At 35.4% G+C, this 19,659-nt stretch overlaps 1 protein-coding gene across 22 annotated transcripts in view; it reads left to right on the forward strand.

Moving 5' to 3' along the window:
• The window catches only part of SYNE1 (spectrin repeat containing nuclear envelope protein 1), a 571,419-nt gene extending 559,189 nt beyond the window's left edge, over positions 1-12,230 (forward strand). For 20 of the 22 annotated variants that reach the window (XM_074309493.1, XM_074309505.1, XM_074309499.1 and 17 more), the window contains 3 exons: positions 39-131; positions 1,752-1,810; positions 11,198-12,230. In XM_074309493.1, coding sequence (XP_074165594.1) covers positions 39-131; positions 1,752-1,810; positions 11,198-11,438 — 393 coding nt within the window. In that variant the 3' untranslated portion in view covers positions 11,439-12,230. Of the gene's footprint in view, positions 1-38; positions 141-1,751; positions 1,811-11,197 lie in introns of those variants that run through there. The other 2 variants (XM_074309511.1, XM_074309512.1) reach the window with 2 other exon arrangements.
• The last annotated feature ends 7,429 nt before the right edge of the window (positions 12,231-19,659 follow it).

Genomic DNA, 19,659 nt, shown 5'->3' on the forward strand with positions numbered 1-19,659 from the left:
CCTGAGATTTGTCTAATGAAATTCAATCTTGCATGTAGGATTTATCCTCTTGGTCTTCTGCTGATGAACTGGATACCTCAGGATCTGTGAGTCCTGTATCAGGAAGAAGCACCCCAAACAGACAAAAAACGGTAAATTAATACTGGCTATCTTCTATCAGCCCTAGGGAGGAAACACTAAGAAATAACAGTATTTGTAGTCAACAATAAGGTTCACAGAATTTTCTTGAGGGAAAAGCAAAAGGTGTCTCCCCCTTCTCCCACAAGAGGTTTTCCTACAATTTAATATTGCTTCCTAAATCCTGCTGCATTTCTACCCTGCATGAAATCAGTAATGGAAGATGGTATCTTTATTTTTGAATTAAAAAAAATATCAGGGCTCCAGGTGTGGCTGGTATGCAGGATATTTTTGTTTCTCAAATGCCAATTCTAGCAGGTCTATGTTATGCCTTTGGCAGCCTTTTTGTTTGGTCTTCTTCATCTCTTTAACCATTTTTTCAGCTAAACGATCAGGCTGCCACCCAAAAAATAATCATCAAAACTTATTTTAAAGTCTTAGTAAGACTCTTGATTTGATGAATGTAATGACTTTAGTTAACTATTTACAAATTGGTCTTAATAAGGTTTTAAAATTCTTAAGTGATCAAGTGTGCTCTTTTCCAAAGCTGCTCCTAGGTTATGACCTAGAAGATTTGCGGTGAATTGAGCAGTGGCTTCTGGACCATCTGCATCAATTCAAGTGACCCTAATTTGCCCGTGGGTGAAAAAAAATGAAAATAAAATCAAAACAAAGCAAAACAAAACAGCTGATTCTATCCCTGCTGCCCTTTATACCTTGATCTTTGTATGTAGTGAGATTTTTTTTGTCCTGCTTTACAATTCCATTGTTTTTTTTTTTATCCCATTCTCCTTAGTTCTTAGAATAATATTGATTTCATTTGCACTTTTTATAAGCATCTAAGTTTTGTCCTGGTGAACTTTATGATCTTTTTTAAATTGATTTTTTGCAACATTCACTAGTTTCGTGTAGATCCTAGTTTCAGAATGTGAAGGAACACTGGCTTTTCAGTAATTTCCATTTGAGCTTCTAGAATGAATATTTACTTGTTTGTTCTTTAAACACCTTTTAACAAAGTAATCTCATGCTGTTGTTTTATTAATCTGCCAAGAAGGGAAAATGGACATCTCAAACATTCTGGAAAATAAAAAAAAATATAACTGAATGAAGTGATATAGTGAATTCATATACGATTTAAATGGGTAAACATTTAGTTAAAAACATGCCAACTAGAAATCTATTATGTTTATCTTTATCATTTGACTATTTGGTTTATGTGCATTACAGCCCTATTCATAGATGTCCACATCCTCATTTTTCAGGCCAAACTCTAAAAATCTTTTATCTACCTTGAAAAACAGTATAGATGAAAACTTAGAAATTCTTGAATAATGTGGGATCATTTATAGCCTATACCAAAACATATGACTAAAATAAAATAAAATTTTACCATCACTGTGGAAGTGGCTAGAGTAATAGATTTCATGGATCTTAATAAATGCTAAGTAATTTGGACATTCATTTCATTTGTTCAACAGAAGAAAAGCCAGTTTCCTTGGTTCATGGGTATTGATCACTTCATTTGATTTGTGTTTTCCTTTGCTGCACTTTTAGTTTAATTTTCATCAGTAGCTTGTCTTTATTTGCCTGGACTGAACATTCTTCTTTCTTTACCCCCTGTTCATTGCAAACAGCCACGGGGCAAATGTAGTCTCTCACAGCCTGGACCCTCTGTCAACAATCCACATAGCAGGTACCTTATTCTCCTGGTTTCCACACTGTTCTAGAACTACAAGAGGATGATAGAAAATGCCCTGATTAGGACCAGCCTGCATATAATCTGCCCACAGAGGAGTAAAATAACTACTTATTTTAGAAACACCTTTGCCTTCAATAAGCAGGTTGGCAAAAGTTTGGGTTCCTCCAAGAATACCAAAATACTTATGAATTTTACAATACAAAGCTCTTGGTCCTTACACACACAAAAGAAAATCATTCCCCAACACAGGCACTGTTTTGATATACTTTGCCAGGTGATGGTCCTTTATATGTGTAACATAGAGACCATGTAGCTGACTAGAACATGACATCATGGGGTTTGAGGCAAATAATTTTTATCATCCTCTTAGTTCTAGATTTTACATTAAGACAGGTGATAGAACAATGCAATATTTTACCATTTACAGAACCCACAAGTCTGAATAAAGCATACTAACACCCTTCCCTTTCCTCCCACCCTGCTCCCAGCTTTTGATTTTTTTTTTAACATTTTATTCAGTTTGTGGGTTTTGGGTTCTTGAGATTCCAAAAAAAATAGAGTCAGCATTTGGGTAACTTCATCTAAAAATCCTTAGCATCTTATCTCTTTAGCATTGCCTTCAGCTCCTCTGCAACCCACACATTAAGTCACTAACTGTCCTTGATACCCATCAGAGTGTTCACTCTGGGAGCAAGACCCAGTGTCCACTACTCTGTAACCACTAGAGAGCAGACTTACAGCTGCCGCTTTTTGCTTTCCACCTTGTCTCCAGTAGTTCATCATTTCTGCAGCTAACAGTGCTTTTGCATTCTTCCTTGTTGGTGTGGTGTGTCTGTGTCCCTTCACTCTTTCACTGATTAATTCATGTCTCCCCCTCCCCCAACCTCAGACAATTTTAAAAAGAGAGAAAGAAAGAAAATTATTTCCTCCCAGCCAATTCCAAATTCCACTCCTTGGTACTTCACTGTTAGAACAGTTCAGCCTCCTGGGAGTTTATCTGGTATATAGCAGAACTCTGAATTCCTAAGGGGAGGGATAAGAGGAAGTCCAAGACTCTAAATAATCATTTTCAGTTTGCCAGTTGGGACACTTGTATAAGAGAATTCTCATTCAGTTACCCTGAGGTACTGAAATATTTATAATATCTTGATGTATCCTTCTCTGTTAGACAAATACATAGATGTATGTGTGTATATACAAACTTACATACACATGCACATACAAATATATACCTGTACTTGATTTGAAAACAAAGATGTTCCTAGAAAAAAAAATGGCAACTAATAAATGCAATTGGCAAAATGCATCTCTGCACCTTCAGAGTTATTTTTTATAGACTCTGTTCACTATACCCATGATGCATTCCCTAGCCTCTGCAATAGAGGTAGTGTACCCTACTAGTAGACAATTGTCTTGTGGATTCCCTCTCCTCCCCTTTATCACATCCCCCACACATGCCTCTGCCCTCTCAAAGAAAAATTTTATATCATTGATTTCAGCTTGGAGAACACTGCTGCCTTTTAATGAAGGCAAAAGAATGTGGCTCAAGGGTGGGAGGGGGGATTGCAAAATTACAGCACAAGATGGTCTTCCTCCTCTTTCCCCCCCCCCAATGATAACTGGAATCTAAATTCAGGCAGATATACATATTGGTCTTGGAACATAGGTATAAATTGTTTCTATTCCATTACCACCTCTCCCACTGGACCCTCTCCCCACATTTCTTCTCAGGATTTCAGGCGTCTCTATGTGCAAGGCTGAGCAGGTGCTTCAACATGCATCTTACCAGTGCTTTGCAAGCTTGGGGAACAGCCCCCTCCCTTCTAGCTGGGGCATCCACTTGGCACCTTTCAGATCAGCTCTGTCCAGCACTGTTTATTAACACATCTCCTTAGCAGTACAACACAATGTTCAATTTGTTACTCAGACAGGCATGAAATACAAACGAGTTTCACCTGAATGGTAAACTTAATCAAACACGCTAGGCAGACAGGTTGTGGTTGAAGTTGATTGGGTTTTTTAAACTCAATGGCGCCGCTGTTTGGGGTGTACCCACTGTGGGCAATGAATGCAGCTCCTGCTGGGAAAGGATTAACTTACAGTACATGCTGTCACATTGTTCCAGAATATTTTCACATCAGAGTACTTCGTATTTGATCTTGCCCTGGATCAGCAAACTTGAGGTTGCAGTAGTTAGGGCAGACAGAAAATCCCAACAATTTAGGAATGTTGACCCCAGAAGTTTAAATTGTAAAATTTTAAACCAATGGTTTTTAATTTTTTTTCTTTATCTTGAGTGGTGTGAACAGGGTCAAGGATTGGGGTAGAATTTTTTTTCTTTTGAAGTCAAATATCATTTCCTTGTTTTGTCAGTTTCTGTCTTCTGTGTAATGCAATTTAGTCTTGCCATTATGTGTCTGCTCCATGAGCATGGTATTCAGTTTAGTCTACTACATAGCTAGAAAATTTAATCCAGGATACATAGTGAATGTTATGCTAAATTAATTTATGAGAAGCCCCTAACACACACACACACACACACACACACACACACACACACACACACACACACACAGAGTTTCCCTCTTTATTTCAGATACTAAGACCATTGAAAAACTGTGTGCATTCATAGCTATAGTCATAGATTTTATATAAGAATAGTTGTTTTAAAATTATATAATGTTACCAGTTATAGTGGCACATGCCTGTTATCCCTATGAATGGAGAGATAGACTTAGTTCAGGAGTTCTGAGCTATAATAGGGCTCAAGCCAATTAAATGAATAACCCCTGGGATTGTGGGGCCATATGGCTAATTAGTAAGGGGTGAAAAATAGCAAATCAAGATTTCTGTGATGATCAGTAGGGCATTGAGCACCTATCACTGGACACTGCAATCCTAGCCTAGATGATTTGGGGAGAAATAGTCTGCAAAAATTAAAATAAAGAAAAAATATTGTTTTGAATGAATTAGACTCAAATTTTGATATGGAGATCAGTCTATTTCATTCAACTCTGTCCAAATTCTTACACTGAAGGCCTGATTAGTACTCATATGTTAAAAGTTGTGGCTGTAGAAATTAGTTAATTCAGCCCCCTCATTTTATATATGAGGGAACTGGGATCCAGAATACTTAAATATTTGCTCATGCTTGTACAGGTGGAATGAGTGAGAGAAGATGGATTTAAACCAATTTCCTCTGACAACACTACTATTCCACAAAGATAGTATAACAAAAAGATATATTAGGATGACTATGGATTACAGATGCTTAATACATTAGTTCAACTATGAATAGATTCACACTGGAATCTCACCATAAAAACTATTTGTTAGAGAGTGGCATTCAGCAACTGTTGATCTCTGTCTCAGATCTATGCAGAAAGACCATTTTATTGAAATTGTAAAAGAAGTTTATCCAGTAGGGAAGGACATTTGACAGAGCATTTCCTTATATCATTAAAATTATTAGTTCAAACCCTATCCTTTTCCCTATTGTCTGCAGCAGTAATATTAAACTCAAAAATGAGTTTTCCCTATATAAGGCAGTTTTATGTATTGAGTTCGATCGCCAGGGTTAAATTTATTTTGTTTACCCTTTTTTTACATTTTATTATCTCAATGTTTTACATTTAATTACATTACAATTACAATTATATTACATTACATTTATATTTGCATCTTATTTACCTATTTACCTTATGTACCTCCAATACATTTCTCTTTACCATTTTTGCCCTATGACAAGATCCTCATTAATACCAATGATGAGTTTCCCCCACATATGATCTCATTAATTAAATTTGCACTTCGTATTTTCATTGGGCTGGAACCAATACTCATAATTTATATTATTGTGACTTTAAATTCTGACAATTTGAATACATGTATCCATTTCCATGATTCATTATTTGTACTAATATTTCTGTGTATCAATTCCCAGCATATCATAGAAACATAGATGTAGAGTAGAAAAAACTTCATATGCCATCTAGTCCTTTGTCTCCATTTTATAGGTTAAGAAATTGAGGGCTAGAGCAGTCTGATGTCTTGCTCAGGTTCACATAGCTAGCAAATAGAAAAGATAGTATACAAATCAAAGAAAGTCCTGATTCCCAGATTCATCTAATTTACAAATATTCTCTGGTTTCTATCAGATAAATAAACTACTACCTGAAAATGTTAAGCACTTTACAAGATTCATTATATGATCGAAGACACTTCAACATGACAAAAGTTCAATAGAATGTACCTAGAATTCAGCAGCCTCTTATTTCTTAAGAAGCTGGTCTGTCAGCTGCCCTATTTATCCACAAAGCTAGATGCCATAATGGATAGAGTACAGGATCTGGAGTCTGGAAGACCTGAACTCAAATCTTACCTTAAGATACTTACTTGCTGTGTAACTCTAATCCTAGTACTTAACCTTTCTTTATATCATTTCCCTCATCTGTAAAATGGGGACAATAATAGCAGCTACCTCCCAGGGACAACAAATAGGATAAAATTGGTTAAGTATCTTGTAGATTAAGTGCTTTATAAATGCTAGCTATCATTATTGTTATTGTCTACAATTCAAGAGGCAGAATAATATATTCATTAACAATTAGATTTCAAAGTTAGGAAGACCTGGATTCAAGTCCTATCTCTGATATTTACTTGATATGTGATCCTGGGGAATATCAATTCTAACCTCTCAATTGTCTAAGACTCTAAATTTTTGAGAAGATGCTAATCTCACTAGTGAAAGGAATTTCATCAACAGGGAAATTCCTTCTATCAATTAAATTACAAATCATGTCTTTACCCTTTATTCCATTCTCTGCAGCACATGTTAAATCCAAAGAGAAATGTTAAACCTCATACATAAGAACCCCTTCAGGCCTCAGACTTCAAAAACTACCCATATACCCAAATAATAATTTTTATTAATTTATGTATTTTGTTAAATCATTTTCAATAACATTTTTACCTGGTTCAGTCCATACTTGTATGTTTGACACTTCTAGAATAGAGCCCCCTCACATCAAGATCTTGATTATCCCTAGTGAAAGAGAAGCTTGGATCAGTGTATATGAGTCCTTGACCAAGATGAAATATTGAGTTTGGAACTAGAATATATTTGGGATTTTTTAGGTTGCCCATAGATGCCATGTAGCTCCTAGGAAAGATTATAGGTAAAGGATAATGTCCTATTTCCTTAAAAACCTCTCTACATAATATAAGCAAACATCTTTTTTTCTAGATATAGTTGCCACATTGTTTTCTCATGATGAATTACTTCATTACTCCATCTCCCATGTTAGCTAACAGGTTATAAATTTCCTTACATTATTTTAAACAATTCTTATAGCAAAGTTTTGATTTGAGTGATATTAGAACAGATTGGATTTTTCTCATTTCCTTGATTTCAGCTTTTTGTTCAAAAGAAGTCCTTTTCTATTATTGCTTCTATCCAGTCTTATGTGCTATTTTACATTTTTCATTGGACCCATAATTATACTGATAAAGTATACTGGAGCAATTTCCAGGTAATTTAAATGGGGAAGAAAAAATACCCTACTATTGAGTGAAAAGGGAATTTTTTTTTATTAGAATTAATTACATTGTCTTCATCAATCAGGTTTCTTGGTTCAGCTTCCATTTCATTTTGTCTGTGTAGACACATTCTAAACACCAAGCAGTAACCATGTCCATTAAGGTAGCATTGCCAAGGGGAAAAGAAATAAAGGGGCCAAAGTCTAGTCAAAAGGCTGCCTTTGTTCTTTCTCTTGGAAATCCTTCCAACCTCTATTGAAATCTAGGTGTCTTTTAAGGCCAAGGATAATATTAAAAGAGTACTTTTCACCCCAAGATCATTAACCCTGTTGGGACTTTAAAGGTAAAAACCAGATTCACCATAGACAAGAGATGACTTTGGTCACTCTTGAACTTTAGTGGATCCAAAAGAAAAAAAGGAGAGAGGAGTTCTGTAAAAAGGCAGGTTGCAATTTTCAAGGGAAGGCAACTCCTTGGAAGGTAATTAAGCACTGTGTGTTCCCTTTGTCCCTACTTCAGCCCATTAACTCTCAGTGTGTTGGCATTCTTAGACAGTAGAAGGCCTAGTCTAATTGAACTTATTAAGGAATGCTCTGATGCTGTTAAATGTGCCATGTCCTTTCAGGGGGCTCTTTACAATATATGACTTTATATAACACAAGAATAAGCTCCTGGTTCAAGAGCATACTGTTGTTTAATGTGAAACCTTTGTTTTGATCTTGGACTTTGACCTAAACATCAAAAAAGTACATCTTTCCTCTCCCCATCCCCTTCGTTCAAATCTGCCAGACAAATTTCAGGTATATGCATAGTCAATCCATTTCTGGAAGACTTAAAAATCCTATGCAATAAATGAATCGAGACAAATTATCTTTCATTCTAGTTGAACATTAATAATTTCAGTATTATTAATGACCTTTAACTTGGCCATAATCAACAGGTTCTAAGTAAGGAATATCATCTACCCGAAGTTTGAGGGAAGTTGTCAAATCAGTGTAGACTGAAAAAAACACTGTAATTCAGTATCCATGGTCACTGAGCCCACTTATTTAAGGATACTTTAAAGCAAGCCAGTGCAATTTTGTTTCAATAATCCTCTGACTATATTTGGGAAGGAAGGAAGGGAGGGAGGGAAAGAGGAAGAAAAGAAGGGAGGAAGGAAGGAAAGGAAGGAGGTAGAGAGGAAGGAAAGAAAGAAGGGAACTAAGAAGACAGGGAAAGGGAGCATTTCAATGCTGTAATATTTTGCCAATTACTGGAGATGCAAATGCAAAGAGAAGTCCTGTCCTCAAGGAACTTACTTTCAAATGAGGAAAACAAAACTGGAGTAGTATCTGACCAATAGGAAATCAGATGGTTCCAAGTGAGTTGAGCTTTGAGTACACTCCTTAAATTCATTCCATAATTTCTCTATATGAGACTGCTGTGTCACAAATGTCAGCCAGAGGTTCATATCTATTCTTTCATAAACCAACAAGTCTAAATATTGAGACCACCACATTAGACTCAGGAGACCTGAGTCCTAGTGATGACTTTGCCAGCAACTAGCTATGCATTCTCATAAAAAGATTTTTGGTTCAGATCCTCAGTTTTGTCCCTGCTCTTCTTATTTTTCAACTGCTAAATGAGGGATTGGCCCAAAATGTTTTTAGCTTGAAGACTCTTTGAGTCTGACTCAGAAGCTGAAATTAAAGAGGAAGTCTTGCCTGTTTTCTATTAATGTGTCATAATACTATCTCTGATACATTTCCAGAGTATCAATCACTTTATTAGGCAAAGACTAGTGTATAGCTTTAGTTTGTGCATCAACCTAGCCAGGTACTAAGTTGCTGAAAAGGTTGTTTGTACAGTGATACATTTTTTGATCCCAGTAAGTCTTAGTCCAACTATTACTTCATAAAAAAGTTTCAATATCTGTCAATATCTGTCAATAGCTATATTTTTGGAATCATAGTTCCCTAAAGTTTTAAAGCATATCATTTTGTACAATGCCTGCATGATTTACCTCAACTGTTTTTAATGTCAGAGCAGTTCTTGATTTGACCAGTAGATGGCAAACATTCGTTTTGCTTCCTACATAATGATCATAGGATTTAGAGGGGATGCTCACATGAAGTGTCTTTAATTTGCCCAATTAATGAAAGAAGAATCATTTCATTGTATCACAAAAATCTTAGAACTAAAAGGGACCTTAGACATTTTAAGAAGCAAGACCTTTTTGTTTTCCTTTGTTTGTTCAGTATGTAGCCCAACTGTCTCTTATACATAGGAAATATTCAATAAAATATCTGTTGAATTGAATTTTTGAATCTGGATTGATTCCTAAGGATTCAAGGGCTAGATAGCTTGCTCAAGGATATTTAGCAGGAAAAAAAAACAGAGATAGTATTTCCCAGGACTCCTGATTCCCACTCTAGTATGGGTGCTCTAAAGATACTTTGAGCTTCCACAGTAGGCACACTGTTCCCCTTCCCAGCTGTGTTTGTTAAACCAGTGTTAGAATTTTGGTCAAGACCTAGTTTCAACTGCACCAAGACAAGACTGGACTAGTTTTAAACATTCCCCACACAGATGTTCTGTTGTTTCATCTCTCTGTCTCTGCCTCTTTCTCTGTCTCTCTATCTCTCTCTATTCTCCTCTCTCTCCCCCTTTCTTTCCTTCTCTCCTTTCCATAAGACAGTTGAACTGACTTCATTGAAACGAAAAGAATGTATTGGAGTTACATGCTATATGTTATAAATATATCTTTTCACACATGAGGATCTTCTACCTTTTCAACATTTTCTTAAATATATTAGGAAAAATATCTGTACCCAATATGAATATTCTATGAGAGAGAGGGAGTACACTAGAATAGTAAATGTAGTATCCCAATAGAACATCTTTCACTTATCCAATACACTTTTGATAGGACAAATAGCTTCCTAGCTTCCTTTGTCCTTCCTTTCCATTAATCGAACTTCAATGAATGTGTAGATACGAGTAGTTTTCTATCTACCACATACATAAATACAAATAATTATCAACAACAGCAACAAAAGTAATGCATTGTCAATCTCGGGGGTTTAGGGCATCCAAACTAGAATCTCATTTTATAATATTCAAAAGTCAACAAAAGAATTGTCCCAAAAGATCCTGAAACCTGTGAACTTTTTTTCTTTTCCACTAGATAAACTCAAAACAATTATAGAAATAGCATTTAGCATCCTTAATCACTATGATCAAAAACAAAAGAATTACCTAATATTCCTGCAGTGAAAGGTTGCCAGGGCAAGATGCTGATTCTGTGCAAAATCAAATCACGATATATACTCTCTAGGCCTTCAGGCTTTCAGAGGTCTTTCTAAGTTGCTGGGGACATACTTTTGCATTTGTTTCATGGGTTTTCATGTATTGGAGATTGTTTATGAGATTTGAAGACGAGTAACCTTGTCTAAGATATCCCTTATATTCTCAGACTTAATATGTATTGCCTCACATATTCATGCTTTAATTATTCAAGAGCTAGTTAATTTCTTCTGATAAATTTCTATAAAGCAATTATCTTTGTTAATAGAAAATGTTTTGCTGAATTAAGAGAAAAAATTAGTAGAATCTAAGCCTCTAATTAGTTATTCTTTGGTTGATTGATTAAATGTTTATTTTGCATCAGTACAGTTTCCAAACAACTCCTTTGTTAGTATTGGGAAAATAGCACGGGCTCTTTGCAAAACAGTGATGGGTAATTGCTCAGCTGAATTATATTTGGCATATTCCTGTAGATTCCAGGAAGAGTAACCAAATCAAGAAGCAATGCTCCTTGCAAGTATTTTTGTTCATTCTCTGTGTTGATTCTTTCCTCAGGTCCATAAGAGGTGGCTCCGATTCCTTCCCTTCTGAGACCCAGCCAGTTCAATCCTGCCAGGCCTTCCTCCTCAGAGTCCTCAGAGCTGCTTTACCTCTTCAGCTTCTCCTTTTGCTCTTAATTGGTCTGGCCTGCCTTGTACCAATGTCTGAGGAGGACTACAGCTGTGCCCTCTCCAATAATTTTGCCCGATCATTCCACCCCATGCTCAGATATACCAATGGTCCACCACCTCTATGAAATAGACAGAAGACTAATATTTATCTGCACATGTACTTTTAGTAGGAGAATCTGGCCCCCCAAAAAGCAAATATAAAAGCAAATACACAATTGAAAATAATTAAAACCCATTTTTTAAAAGGATCTTTATCAAATGGAATGTACATAGGGTGGCAGCTTCTTATATCTCCTACATCTAGTGTGCAAATCATCTCATTGGCAGTAGGTCATAAGGAGGGAGAACCTGAACAGAGCCAGTATTTTGGAAGAAACCTCAATTTCCAAACTCAGAATTCTAGCACTAAGAAGACTCTTAAATATTAGCTACCAGTGGCCTGGGACACTTGCCACCTGAATTCTGGCCTTTGTTTGGTTCTGTGCATAGCCATGGATTTTATTATACCATCAGTAACTTTCCTATGTGCTGCTCCCCAGCTCCATTAGTCAATCATCCCAAGTATCCTATCAGCATCATGGGATCTACAAATCAACCAGTGCTTAAGAGATTTTAGAATCTTGTATCATACAATTTTAAAGAGCTTCAATAGCTGCTTACTTTTTATCTTGGTTACTTTTTCAGGCATGATGTTCTAACCTTTGCTTTGGATGCACAGGCTGTAAATTTAAAAAGCACTTTTTTAAAGGGTTTTAAAAAAACTGGATGTAATAAATAAGATCATGGAAGGTTTTATGAGAAAAAAACTATTGAATGTTAAGTACAAAAAGGAAGATATTTATGTATGTACAGTTTGCTAAAGCCAAGTTTTGTTTGTATTGATTTATTTGCATTTATTATAGATACCCTAAACTATTTGTCTGTTCTTTTTTTAATGATAATATTGAAAATTCTAAGTTTCAAAATTAAGTGGGGGAAATTAAAATGTAATCATATGTATCTGCAGATGTTTCATTTACTTTTCTTACAAAAAGTCACAGTAGTGACAAATATAAAAGCAACTACACAAATGAAAAAAAATTTAAACCTTTTTTTTTTTTAAAGGACCTTTGCCAAGTGGAATGTATATAGGGTGGCAGCTTCTTATATCTCCTAGATCTTGTGTGAAAATCATCACATTGGCATAGATTATAAGGAGGGAGAATCTGAATAGGTCCAAGAAAAAATATAAAAGCAATGATTTTAAAAATATATAGATATAGATTGTGATCATCATAAAAACATTTTTCTGAAAGAAAAATTATTTGTCATTTCACTATGTCTTAAAAATTAGCCCTAGTTTCATGTGATGAATGAAGAAAAAAATGATTTATCTCTTAAAAGCTTACTATATGCCAAAAATTGTGATGTTTGGGGGATGTAAATATCAAAAAAGAAGGAGGAGGAGGAAGAGGAAAAGGAAAAGGAGCAGATGTTCCTGTCAGCAGTGAACTAATATTCAAGGTGTAACAACAGAAATGGTACTGGTAGAAAATTAGAGATGGTGAGATAAGCTTCGTTTTCAAGCTGTTTAAATTTTTTAAATGTATTATTTATTTATTCTATTATATTTTCCAGAATGAAGTTCTATAGAAGATTTTTGGCTTTTAAGGCAGATATACCTTAGGGGTCTCTTTGAATAGGGAAATCTTTAAATATTGTACTGAGGATAGGGGAAAGAAGGTCATGGAATCAATAAGCATTCACTAATAGTATTAATAGCAATGTCTATAATGTGGTAGGCACTCTGCAAAGTCAAAAATGAAATTTTCTGCTCCCAAGAAGCTTATATTCAAACAAGGGAGACAGATTTATATATAGATAGATATAGATACAGATATAGATATTAACATATTTAAAACATATCTACAAGGCACATACATTGGATGGGAAGTCACTGGCAACTGAAGGAACCAGGAAAAGTAAGAGGAAGACATAGGGAAACAGGGGTTTAACTTACACCTCCTAGACACTTAGTGTATATGTTTCCTATTTCTCCTTAAAGAGATTTGTCTTCTCTCTTTTCCCCCTTCCTCTCTTTTCCCCTAGCAGGGGTAAGTTAGGTTTGGGATAAGGGAACTTGACTCAAAAGAAGAACATGTTCTAGATGCCAGCACTTTAATCACCTCACAACCACATGGGTGAAAAGCGGCTCTTTTCAGTATTTGGCATATGCATAGTAAATTATTGTTTTTGTAGCTTTCCCATTTCACTTCAGAATGCTCTTTTACTGACCCAAGGTACCCAGGTTCCTTAATCTCTTTCTCTATTCTATCCAGATTTAGCTTTTCCCAAAGGGTTTTATACTTCAAAATTATCCCTCTCTGTTTTCCCTGCCTACATTAGGAATTTCTATATCTCTGATATGAATTGCTGATAGCAGTGAGGTGCTGATCTTTCTAACCAATGGAAAATTAGCTACAAGCCTTGCCTTGACCAGATGCCTACCAAGAGAGATGCTTCCTAATAATTCAGAATTGGATACTGAATAAATATTTAACATTATGTCACAGAAATATGACATGGGAAAACTAAATCAATTTAACAAATCTGTATTACATGACCTTTCTGTCAGACACTGGAAAGTACTGAGGATCAAAAAAACAAAAATAATACAGTCTCTGCCCATAAGAAATTTGCATTCTAGAGGGGGACAGCATGGATACATATGAGTAAATATAAAAACTATTATAAAATAAATGGAAATGTTTTTATTATGGTGGGATTAACAACTAAAGGAATCAAAAAAAAAGAAGACATAAAAATCCTGAAAGGAAATTTAGGATTCCAATATAAAGATCATCTAATCCATCTCCTTCATGTTTTGAATGAGTAAACTTAGTCTCAGTGAAGTGAAGTCACCTGCTTAAAGTCCTATGACTTTATGACTATAAACGATATTGGATAGAAATTCAATTCAAACATCTCAAAATCCAGTCTTCCTCCCTGTAAACCAAAACTGCCATGATGGTAAGTTCAGCTGCTTAAACTCTTTAAAGATGAAAACAGAAGCTATTCATTACATGAAGAGTGGGAGATTACAGAAACATAAGAACCATTATTTTCATTTATAACTGCAACATTTCTCATACATTTCTTTTTTCCACTCACAGAGCAACTACCTAGATGAGGCCCTTGTCACCACTTGCCTGGCCTATTACACTTGCCTCGAATGTCTCCTATTCCCAGCTAGCCTGGGATGTGAAAGTGATTTTCCCAAAGTATTGGTCTGTCTCTACACCCTTCCTATCCACCACTCAGTAAATTCCAGTGATTCTCTATTCTAGAACGAAATATAAACTCCTTGGTTAAAGTAAACTGAGAGTAGATTATGGAGGACCTTGAATCAAAGTTGAAAAGTTTGTTCTTTAACTTCCAGACAAAGGGGAAACATTGAAGGCTTTAAAAACATCATGGAAAGAAAACACTATGACAAATCTAGTAAGTAATGTGTAACAAGTTAGAAGAATGCTCAAATCATGGATCCTTAATCTGAAGTCTTTTAAATTTATAAAAAAAAAATTGATAACTATTTCAACATTTTTTTTCATAATCCTATGTATTTTGCACAGTTAGAAACATTGAGTAGAGGTCTATAGATTTCACCAATCTGCTAAAAATGCTTCATGACAGAAAAACAGTCAAAAGTTTTCTAAGAAGCAAAGAAACTGATTGTTTTAGATTACTGCAATAATTCAGGCAAGATGTGATAAGTGATGAGGAATAAACTGTGGTTCTAAACTGAGATGGGTCAGTTCCTTTTCTCCTTGGTCTGATTAACCTCTGTGTTTCCCCAAAGCAACCAAGGCGGGTTCGCTAGCAAATGAATTTGCTACTCAATGCTGTATGGAAACAAAGTCTTTATTGATAGTAAAGAGATAGACAGGCATTTGGCCTTCAGGAAGACCAAACTGCCTGCAAGGGGATGCCAATTGGCGGGCATTAGGCTGGTACACACCAAGTGCAAAGTTAACATTTGTCACCTTCCTTTTATACATACCTAGAGTCATCAAAACAACTTTTGCACAGAGATGTTATCCAAGAGGTTCAGGAGGTATTTGTAAATAAGACAGGAATTCTCTTGTTGTTGTAAATAAGACAGGAATTCTCTTGTTGTAAATAAGACAGGAATTCTCTGTTATCTCCTTCAGTCTCTCCCCAAAAAGGAATTTCAGATCAATAGAATGGGGGGCTGAAAACCCAAACTAGCCCAAAGGAAGTTGGAGATCAAACAAGGAATATCAAAGGGGGGCTACCACCCCTATCAATAAGTACCTGAACTAGGAAATATGAATTAAAAAGGGACCACTAGGAGATATAGTACTTGATGGTTTTTTTTGCATTGGGAAAATAAAGAATAGAGAGGTGCCCTTTGATGACTCTAAGATTGAGACTGGATGAATAGGAAAATGACAGTACTGTTGGAAGAAATAGGGATGTCAGAATAGGAAGCTCAGTTGGGAAAATGTATTGAATGATTTGTAATGGAAGACATTGAATTTTAGGTGATAGGTGAGACATTCAAGCAAAAATGTCTAGGAGATAGTTAAGATGTCCAATTATGGTTTAGGTGAGATACCAGGACCAGAACTACAGGTTTTGCAGTCATGCAAGTAAAGACAATGATAATGAAGCAGTGAGAATGGATGAGTTCTCTTAGGAATAGAGAGTAGAAAAATACTGGAAGAAGTTCAAATGTGTAGTTTCAAGGAGCACCAACAGTTAGGAAGTGAGAGAGAAAAAAAAGTTGGGTAGGATCTTCAAAATAATAAAAGAACCAAATAATATGATTATAAGAAAGCTAAGGGAGGAGATTTTTTGATGAAAAAAAAATAGGGCTTATAGGGAACAATTTCAAATGTTAACAAAGAATCAAAGAGAATTCTGGATTTGGGAAGAAGGAAATCTTTGAAAGTTTTATAGAGAGCAATTTCAATAGATTTTTGGGGGAGGAGAAAGTGTGTGGCTAAGAAATAGAGACAGCTTTGAGAAATTCCGTGGTGGAAGAGAGTAGAAAATATGGTTTGCCTCAAATGGGATCATAGATTCATAGCACATTCCAGAAAACATTATGCCTTTTTTCCCTTCACATATTTTCTCATGCTATACTTTTTATTTTGTTCTCTTTTATGTTTCATCACCTCTCCTGAGAATGGATGAGTTCTCTTGGGAGTAGGGAATAGAAAAATATTAATAGTGGTTCAAGGATGGAGTTTTGGGATCATTAACAGGGAATGAGAGAAGGAAGAAAAGTTGAACAAAATCTTCCAGGAAGTGTAACTGAAGAACCAAAGTAGTATAGTTGTAAGGAAGTTAAGTTGGTCTTCAAAAAAATTTGACCTCCTCCTTAAAGCTTTACCCTATTCGTGAAAGACTTATCTGGAAACCTCATTCCCTCAGCAACTGAATTTGTAAGACAACATTCCAGGGAGACAATATTATGCATTAGAAAACAGTGGATTTGGACTACAGTAATTTTTATTTTATTTATATATTTGCTGAGGCAATTGGTATTAAGTGACTTGCCTAGGGATTCACAGCTAAGAAGTGTTAAGTGTCTAAAATCAAATTTGAACTCGGGTCCTCCTGACTTCAGGGCTGGTGCTCTATCTGCCTGGCTGCCTCCTATGGTAATTTATAATCCCAACTCTGCCATTTCTTTTCTATGGGACTAGGTAACACAATCTCTTAGAGCCTCAGTTTCCTGATTTGTTAAAAGATGTATTGGGTAGAAAAGGCCAATCCTTTTTCTCTAAACCTAAACTGTTGTAAAAATGTAAATTTCCTGAGGAATGATTGAGATAATCCAGGCTATTTTTCTCAAAATACCATTATTCCCTGCGTTTTCCTTTTTTTTTCCTTCTGGGAAAGAGAGATAGTATTATGTTGGTATTGGGACTGTGACAGAGAGTGTGAAGGAAGTACATGTACCTGAGTACTGAGTTTGAGGTAAACATGGTCTCCTCAAATAAAATCACCACATAGACCAAGGAAATATAATTGTTGGATTTGCCCTTTACTTCTCTCCTTATTGGCAACAATAGGATGAACAAAAATGAATCTATTTTAAAGGGGACATGCACTTTCTTAGTGATTTTCTTCTAAAATAAAGATTTCTAATAAGATTAACTACAAAGAAAGGCATTTCCTTCAGTATTAAACTTAATCTTCACAACTTCTTTGACCCTAAGATCTGTATATTTCCCTATTGATATCACAGAATGGCACTAATTGGCCATGTACCTCAGTCAAGCCTAAACTTTTTTTTGTTTTGTTTTGTTTTTTAAATTCAATCTATATCCTATTAAGCTACCAGCCTAAGTAGTCTTCTTTAGTGTACTAACAAATGATTTTTCCTTTCATTCTGACCACTCACTTTTTGACTCCAAGTGTTAAAAATCTAATGGTAGATGAAATTCTACTTGGGTTCCCATGGAACTTGTGTTGGTAAATTCCCACAATAATATCACTATAGAGGGATTAATCTTACTTAGTCTCTGATCTGTGGATCTGGACAATAGTCGACCATATTTCTTGGAAGCTCAGTAGTAAGACTCTAATATGTAAATCTTTTTTTTTTTTTAAGCTGGAGCACTGCCATTTTCATACACACCAAAAAAATGATCAACATTCAAGCATAAATAATGGGAAAATTGAAACCAGTAATAAGTTAGTGGGTGTTCCCCAGCCTCTTTTCTAGGAACTGGCCTGCTATGTTGTGTAGGCATCTTGCATCACTGATGAGTCATAGTTTAGACGAGTATGTTATTGATTAAGAAAACTTACAGAGAATAGCCCCAGTAGGGTTATTTAATATCCCATTCAAAACAAAAAACATCCTAGCCCCAACCCTAATTCACTAATTAAAGTCAAATTGTATGACAAAACATTGGCATGTTTTGTCATGGAAGTCATGAGTAAATGGATCTTAGCAGTTACTACTTTCTGCAAGATTATAATTTATATAAAAAAGCCAAACCATAGATGGAAGGAGACATTCACCCAGTGACCTGGCTATCTCAGTGGATATACTGAAGGGAAGGCAATTCGAGAAACTTAAATATTCACATATGAACAAAAATGAACTGAAGAATAGAAGCATGGAGAAAGAGACAATTTTGTTTTCATCAAAGTGCTTCTTGGACCTGAAAAATCATTTGGTTGATAAAGGAAAACCGGTGGCTAGCTAACTATAGTCTCATTTGTAGTGTAATCAATATGAAGAGAAAATATATTACTATTGCAGGAACCAAGTAAATGTAGGGTTTTTTTTGTTTGTTTGTTTTTTTAATAAGGATAGGGTAGACAAATAAAGAGGTGATATCCATTGAATAGGACATTTCTAATTAGTAGTTTTGAGAAACAAAAAAGGATTATGAAAGGTATAGAAATGGAAGAACAATTTTCAATAACCCAGAAAAAAATATATGTGGGATTGATTTGTGGCACTAAAATATTTTCAAATACAGAAAAAAAGATATCAGAAAATGGAAAATTGTTTTATAATCAGAAATATATGAGTAGGATCTAAAGGTCTGCAGGAAAGGCATATATATTAGTGAAAAAAGATTGTCTCTCTGGAAGTAAGACAAATGGCTAATTTCTCAAAAATCAAGATAATAGTAAACTCCAGGTCTTCCTATTTTTTGTGTAAAAGAGAGAAAAGTGGCAAAAAGGAGCATTTAATAAAAGGCTGAGATGGAAAAGCCAGCACTAATTCATGTGAGTCTTTGCACATTTCCATGATACCATCTCTCTTTCATTATCTCTTAGGATACAGCAATATTCCATTAGATTTGTATACCACAATTTGTTCAGTCATATTGCAATTTATGGGCACCATCCTGAGCCTCCAGCTCTTTATCACCATCAAAACCAAAACAAAACAAAACAAAACAAACAACAACAATAGCAACAACAACAACAACAACAAACAAACAACTGCTATTGGGCTAGCAAAAATCCTTATGTAAATACAGGTCTGATGGTTTCAGCACCTGCCAATTTTCTGCAATTAATTAAACTACCTGTGTGACTTAGAATCAGACATTTCACCTTTATTGGCTTCCTTATGCATAAAAGGAGGGGGGATATACTTAGGGATTTTTGCCAACTTGAGCATTCCAAGATTTAGCAACTGGTAATATAATTGGGGGGTTCTTAGGCCACCAGAAGGTGAACTGAACATAGGGGAGTATATACAGACTGAACAAAGGAAGAATAGGAGAATGTCTAGTTGGTGAAATGAAGAAAGGAGGCAAGTATACTATTACATTAAACATACCATCATATTCTGCTAGAAGATCT

This window comes from Sminthopsis crassicaudata, chromosome 4, assembly GCF_048593235.1.
Source record: "Sminthopsis crassicaudata isolate SCR6 chromosome 4, ASM4859323v1, whole genome shotgun sequence".
NCBI classification, from domain to species: Eukaryota; Metazoa; Chordata; class Mammalia; order Dasyuromorphia; family Dasyuridae; genus Sminthopsis; species Sminthopsis crassicaudata.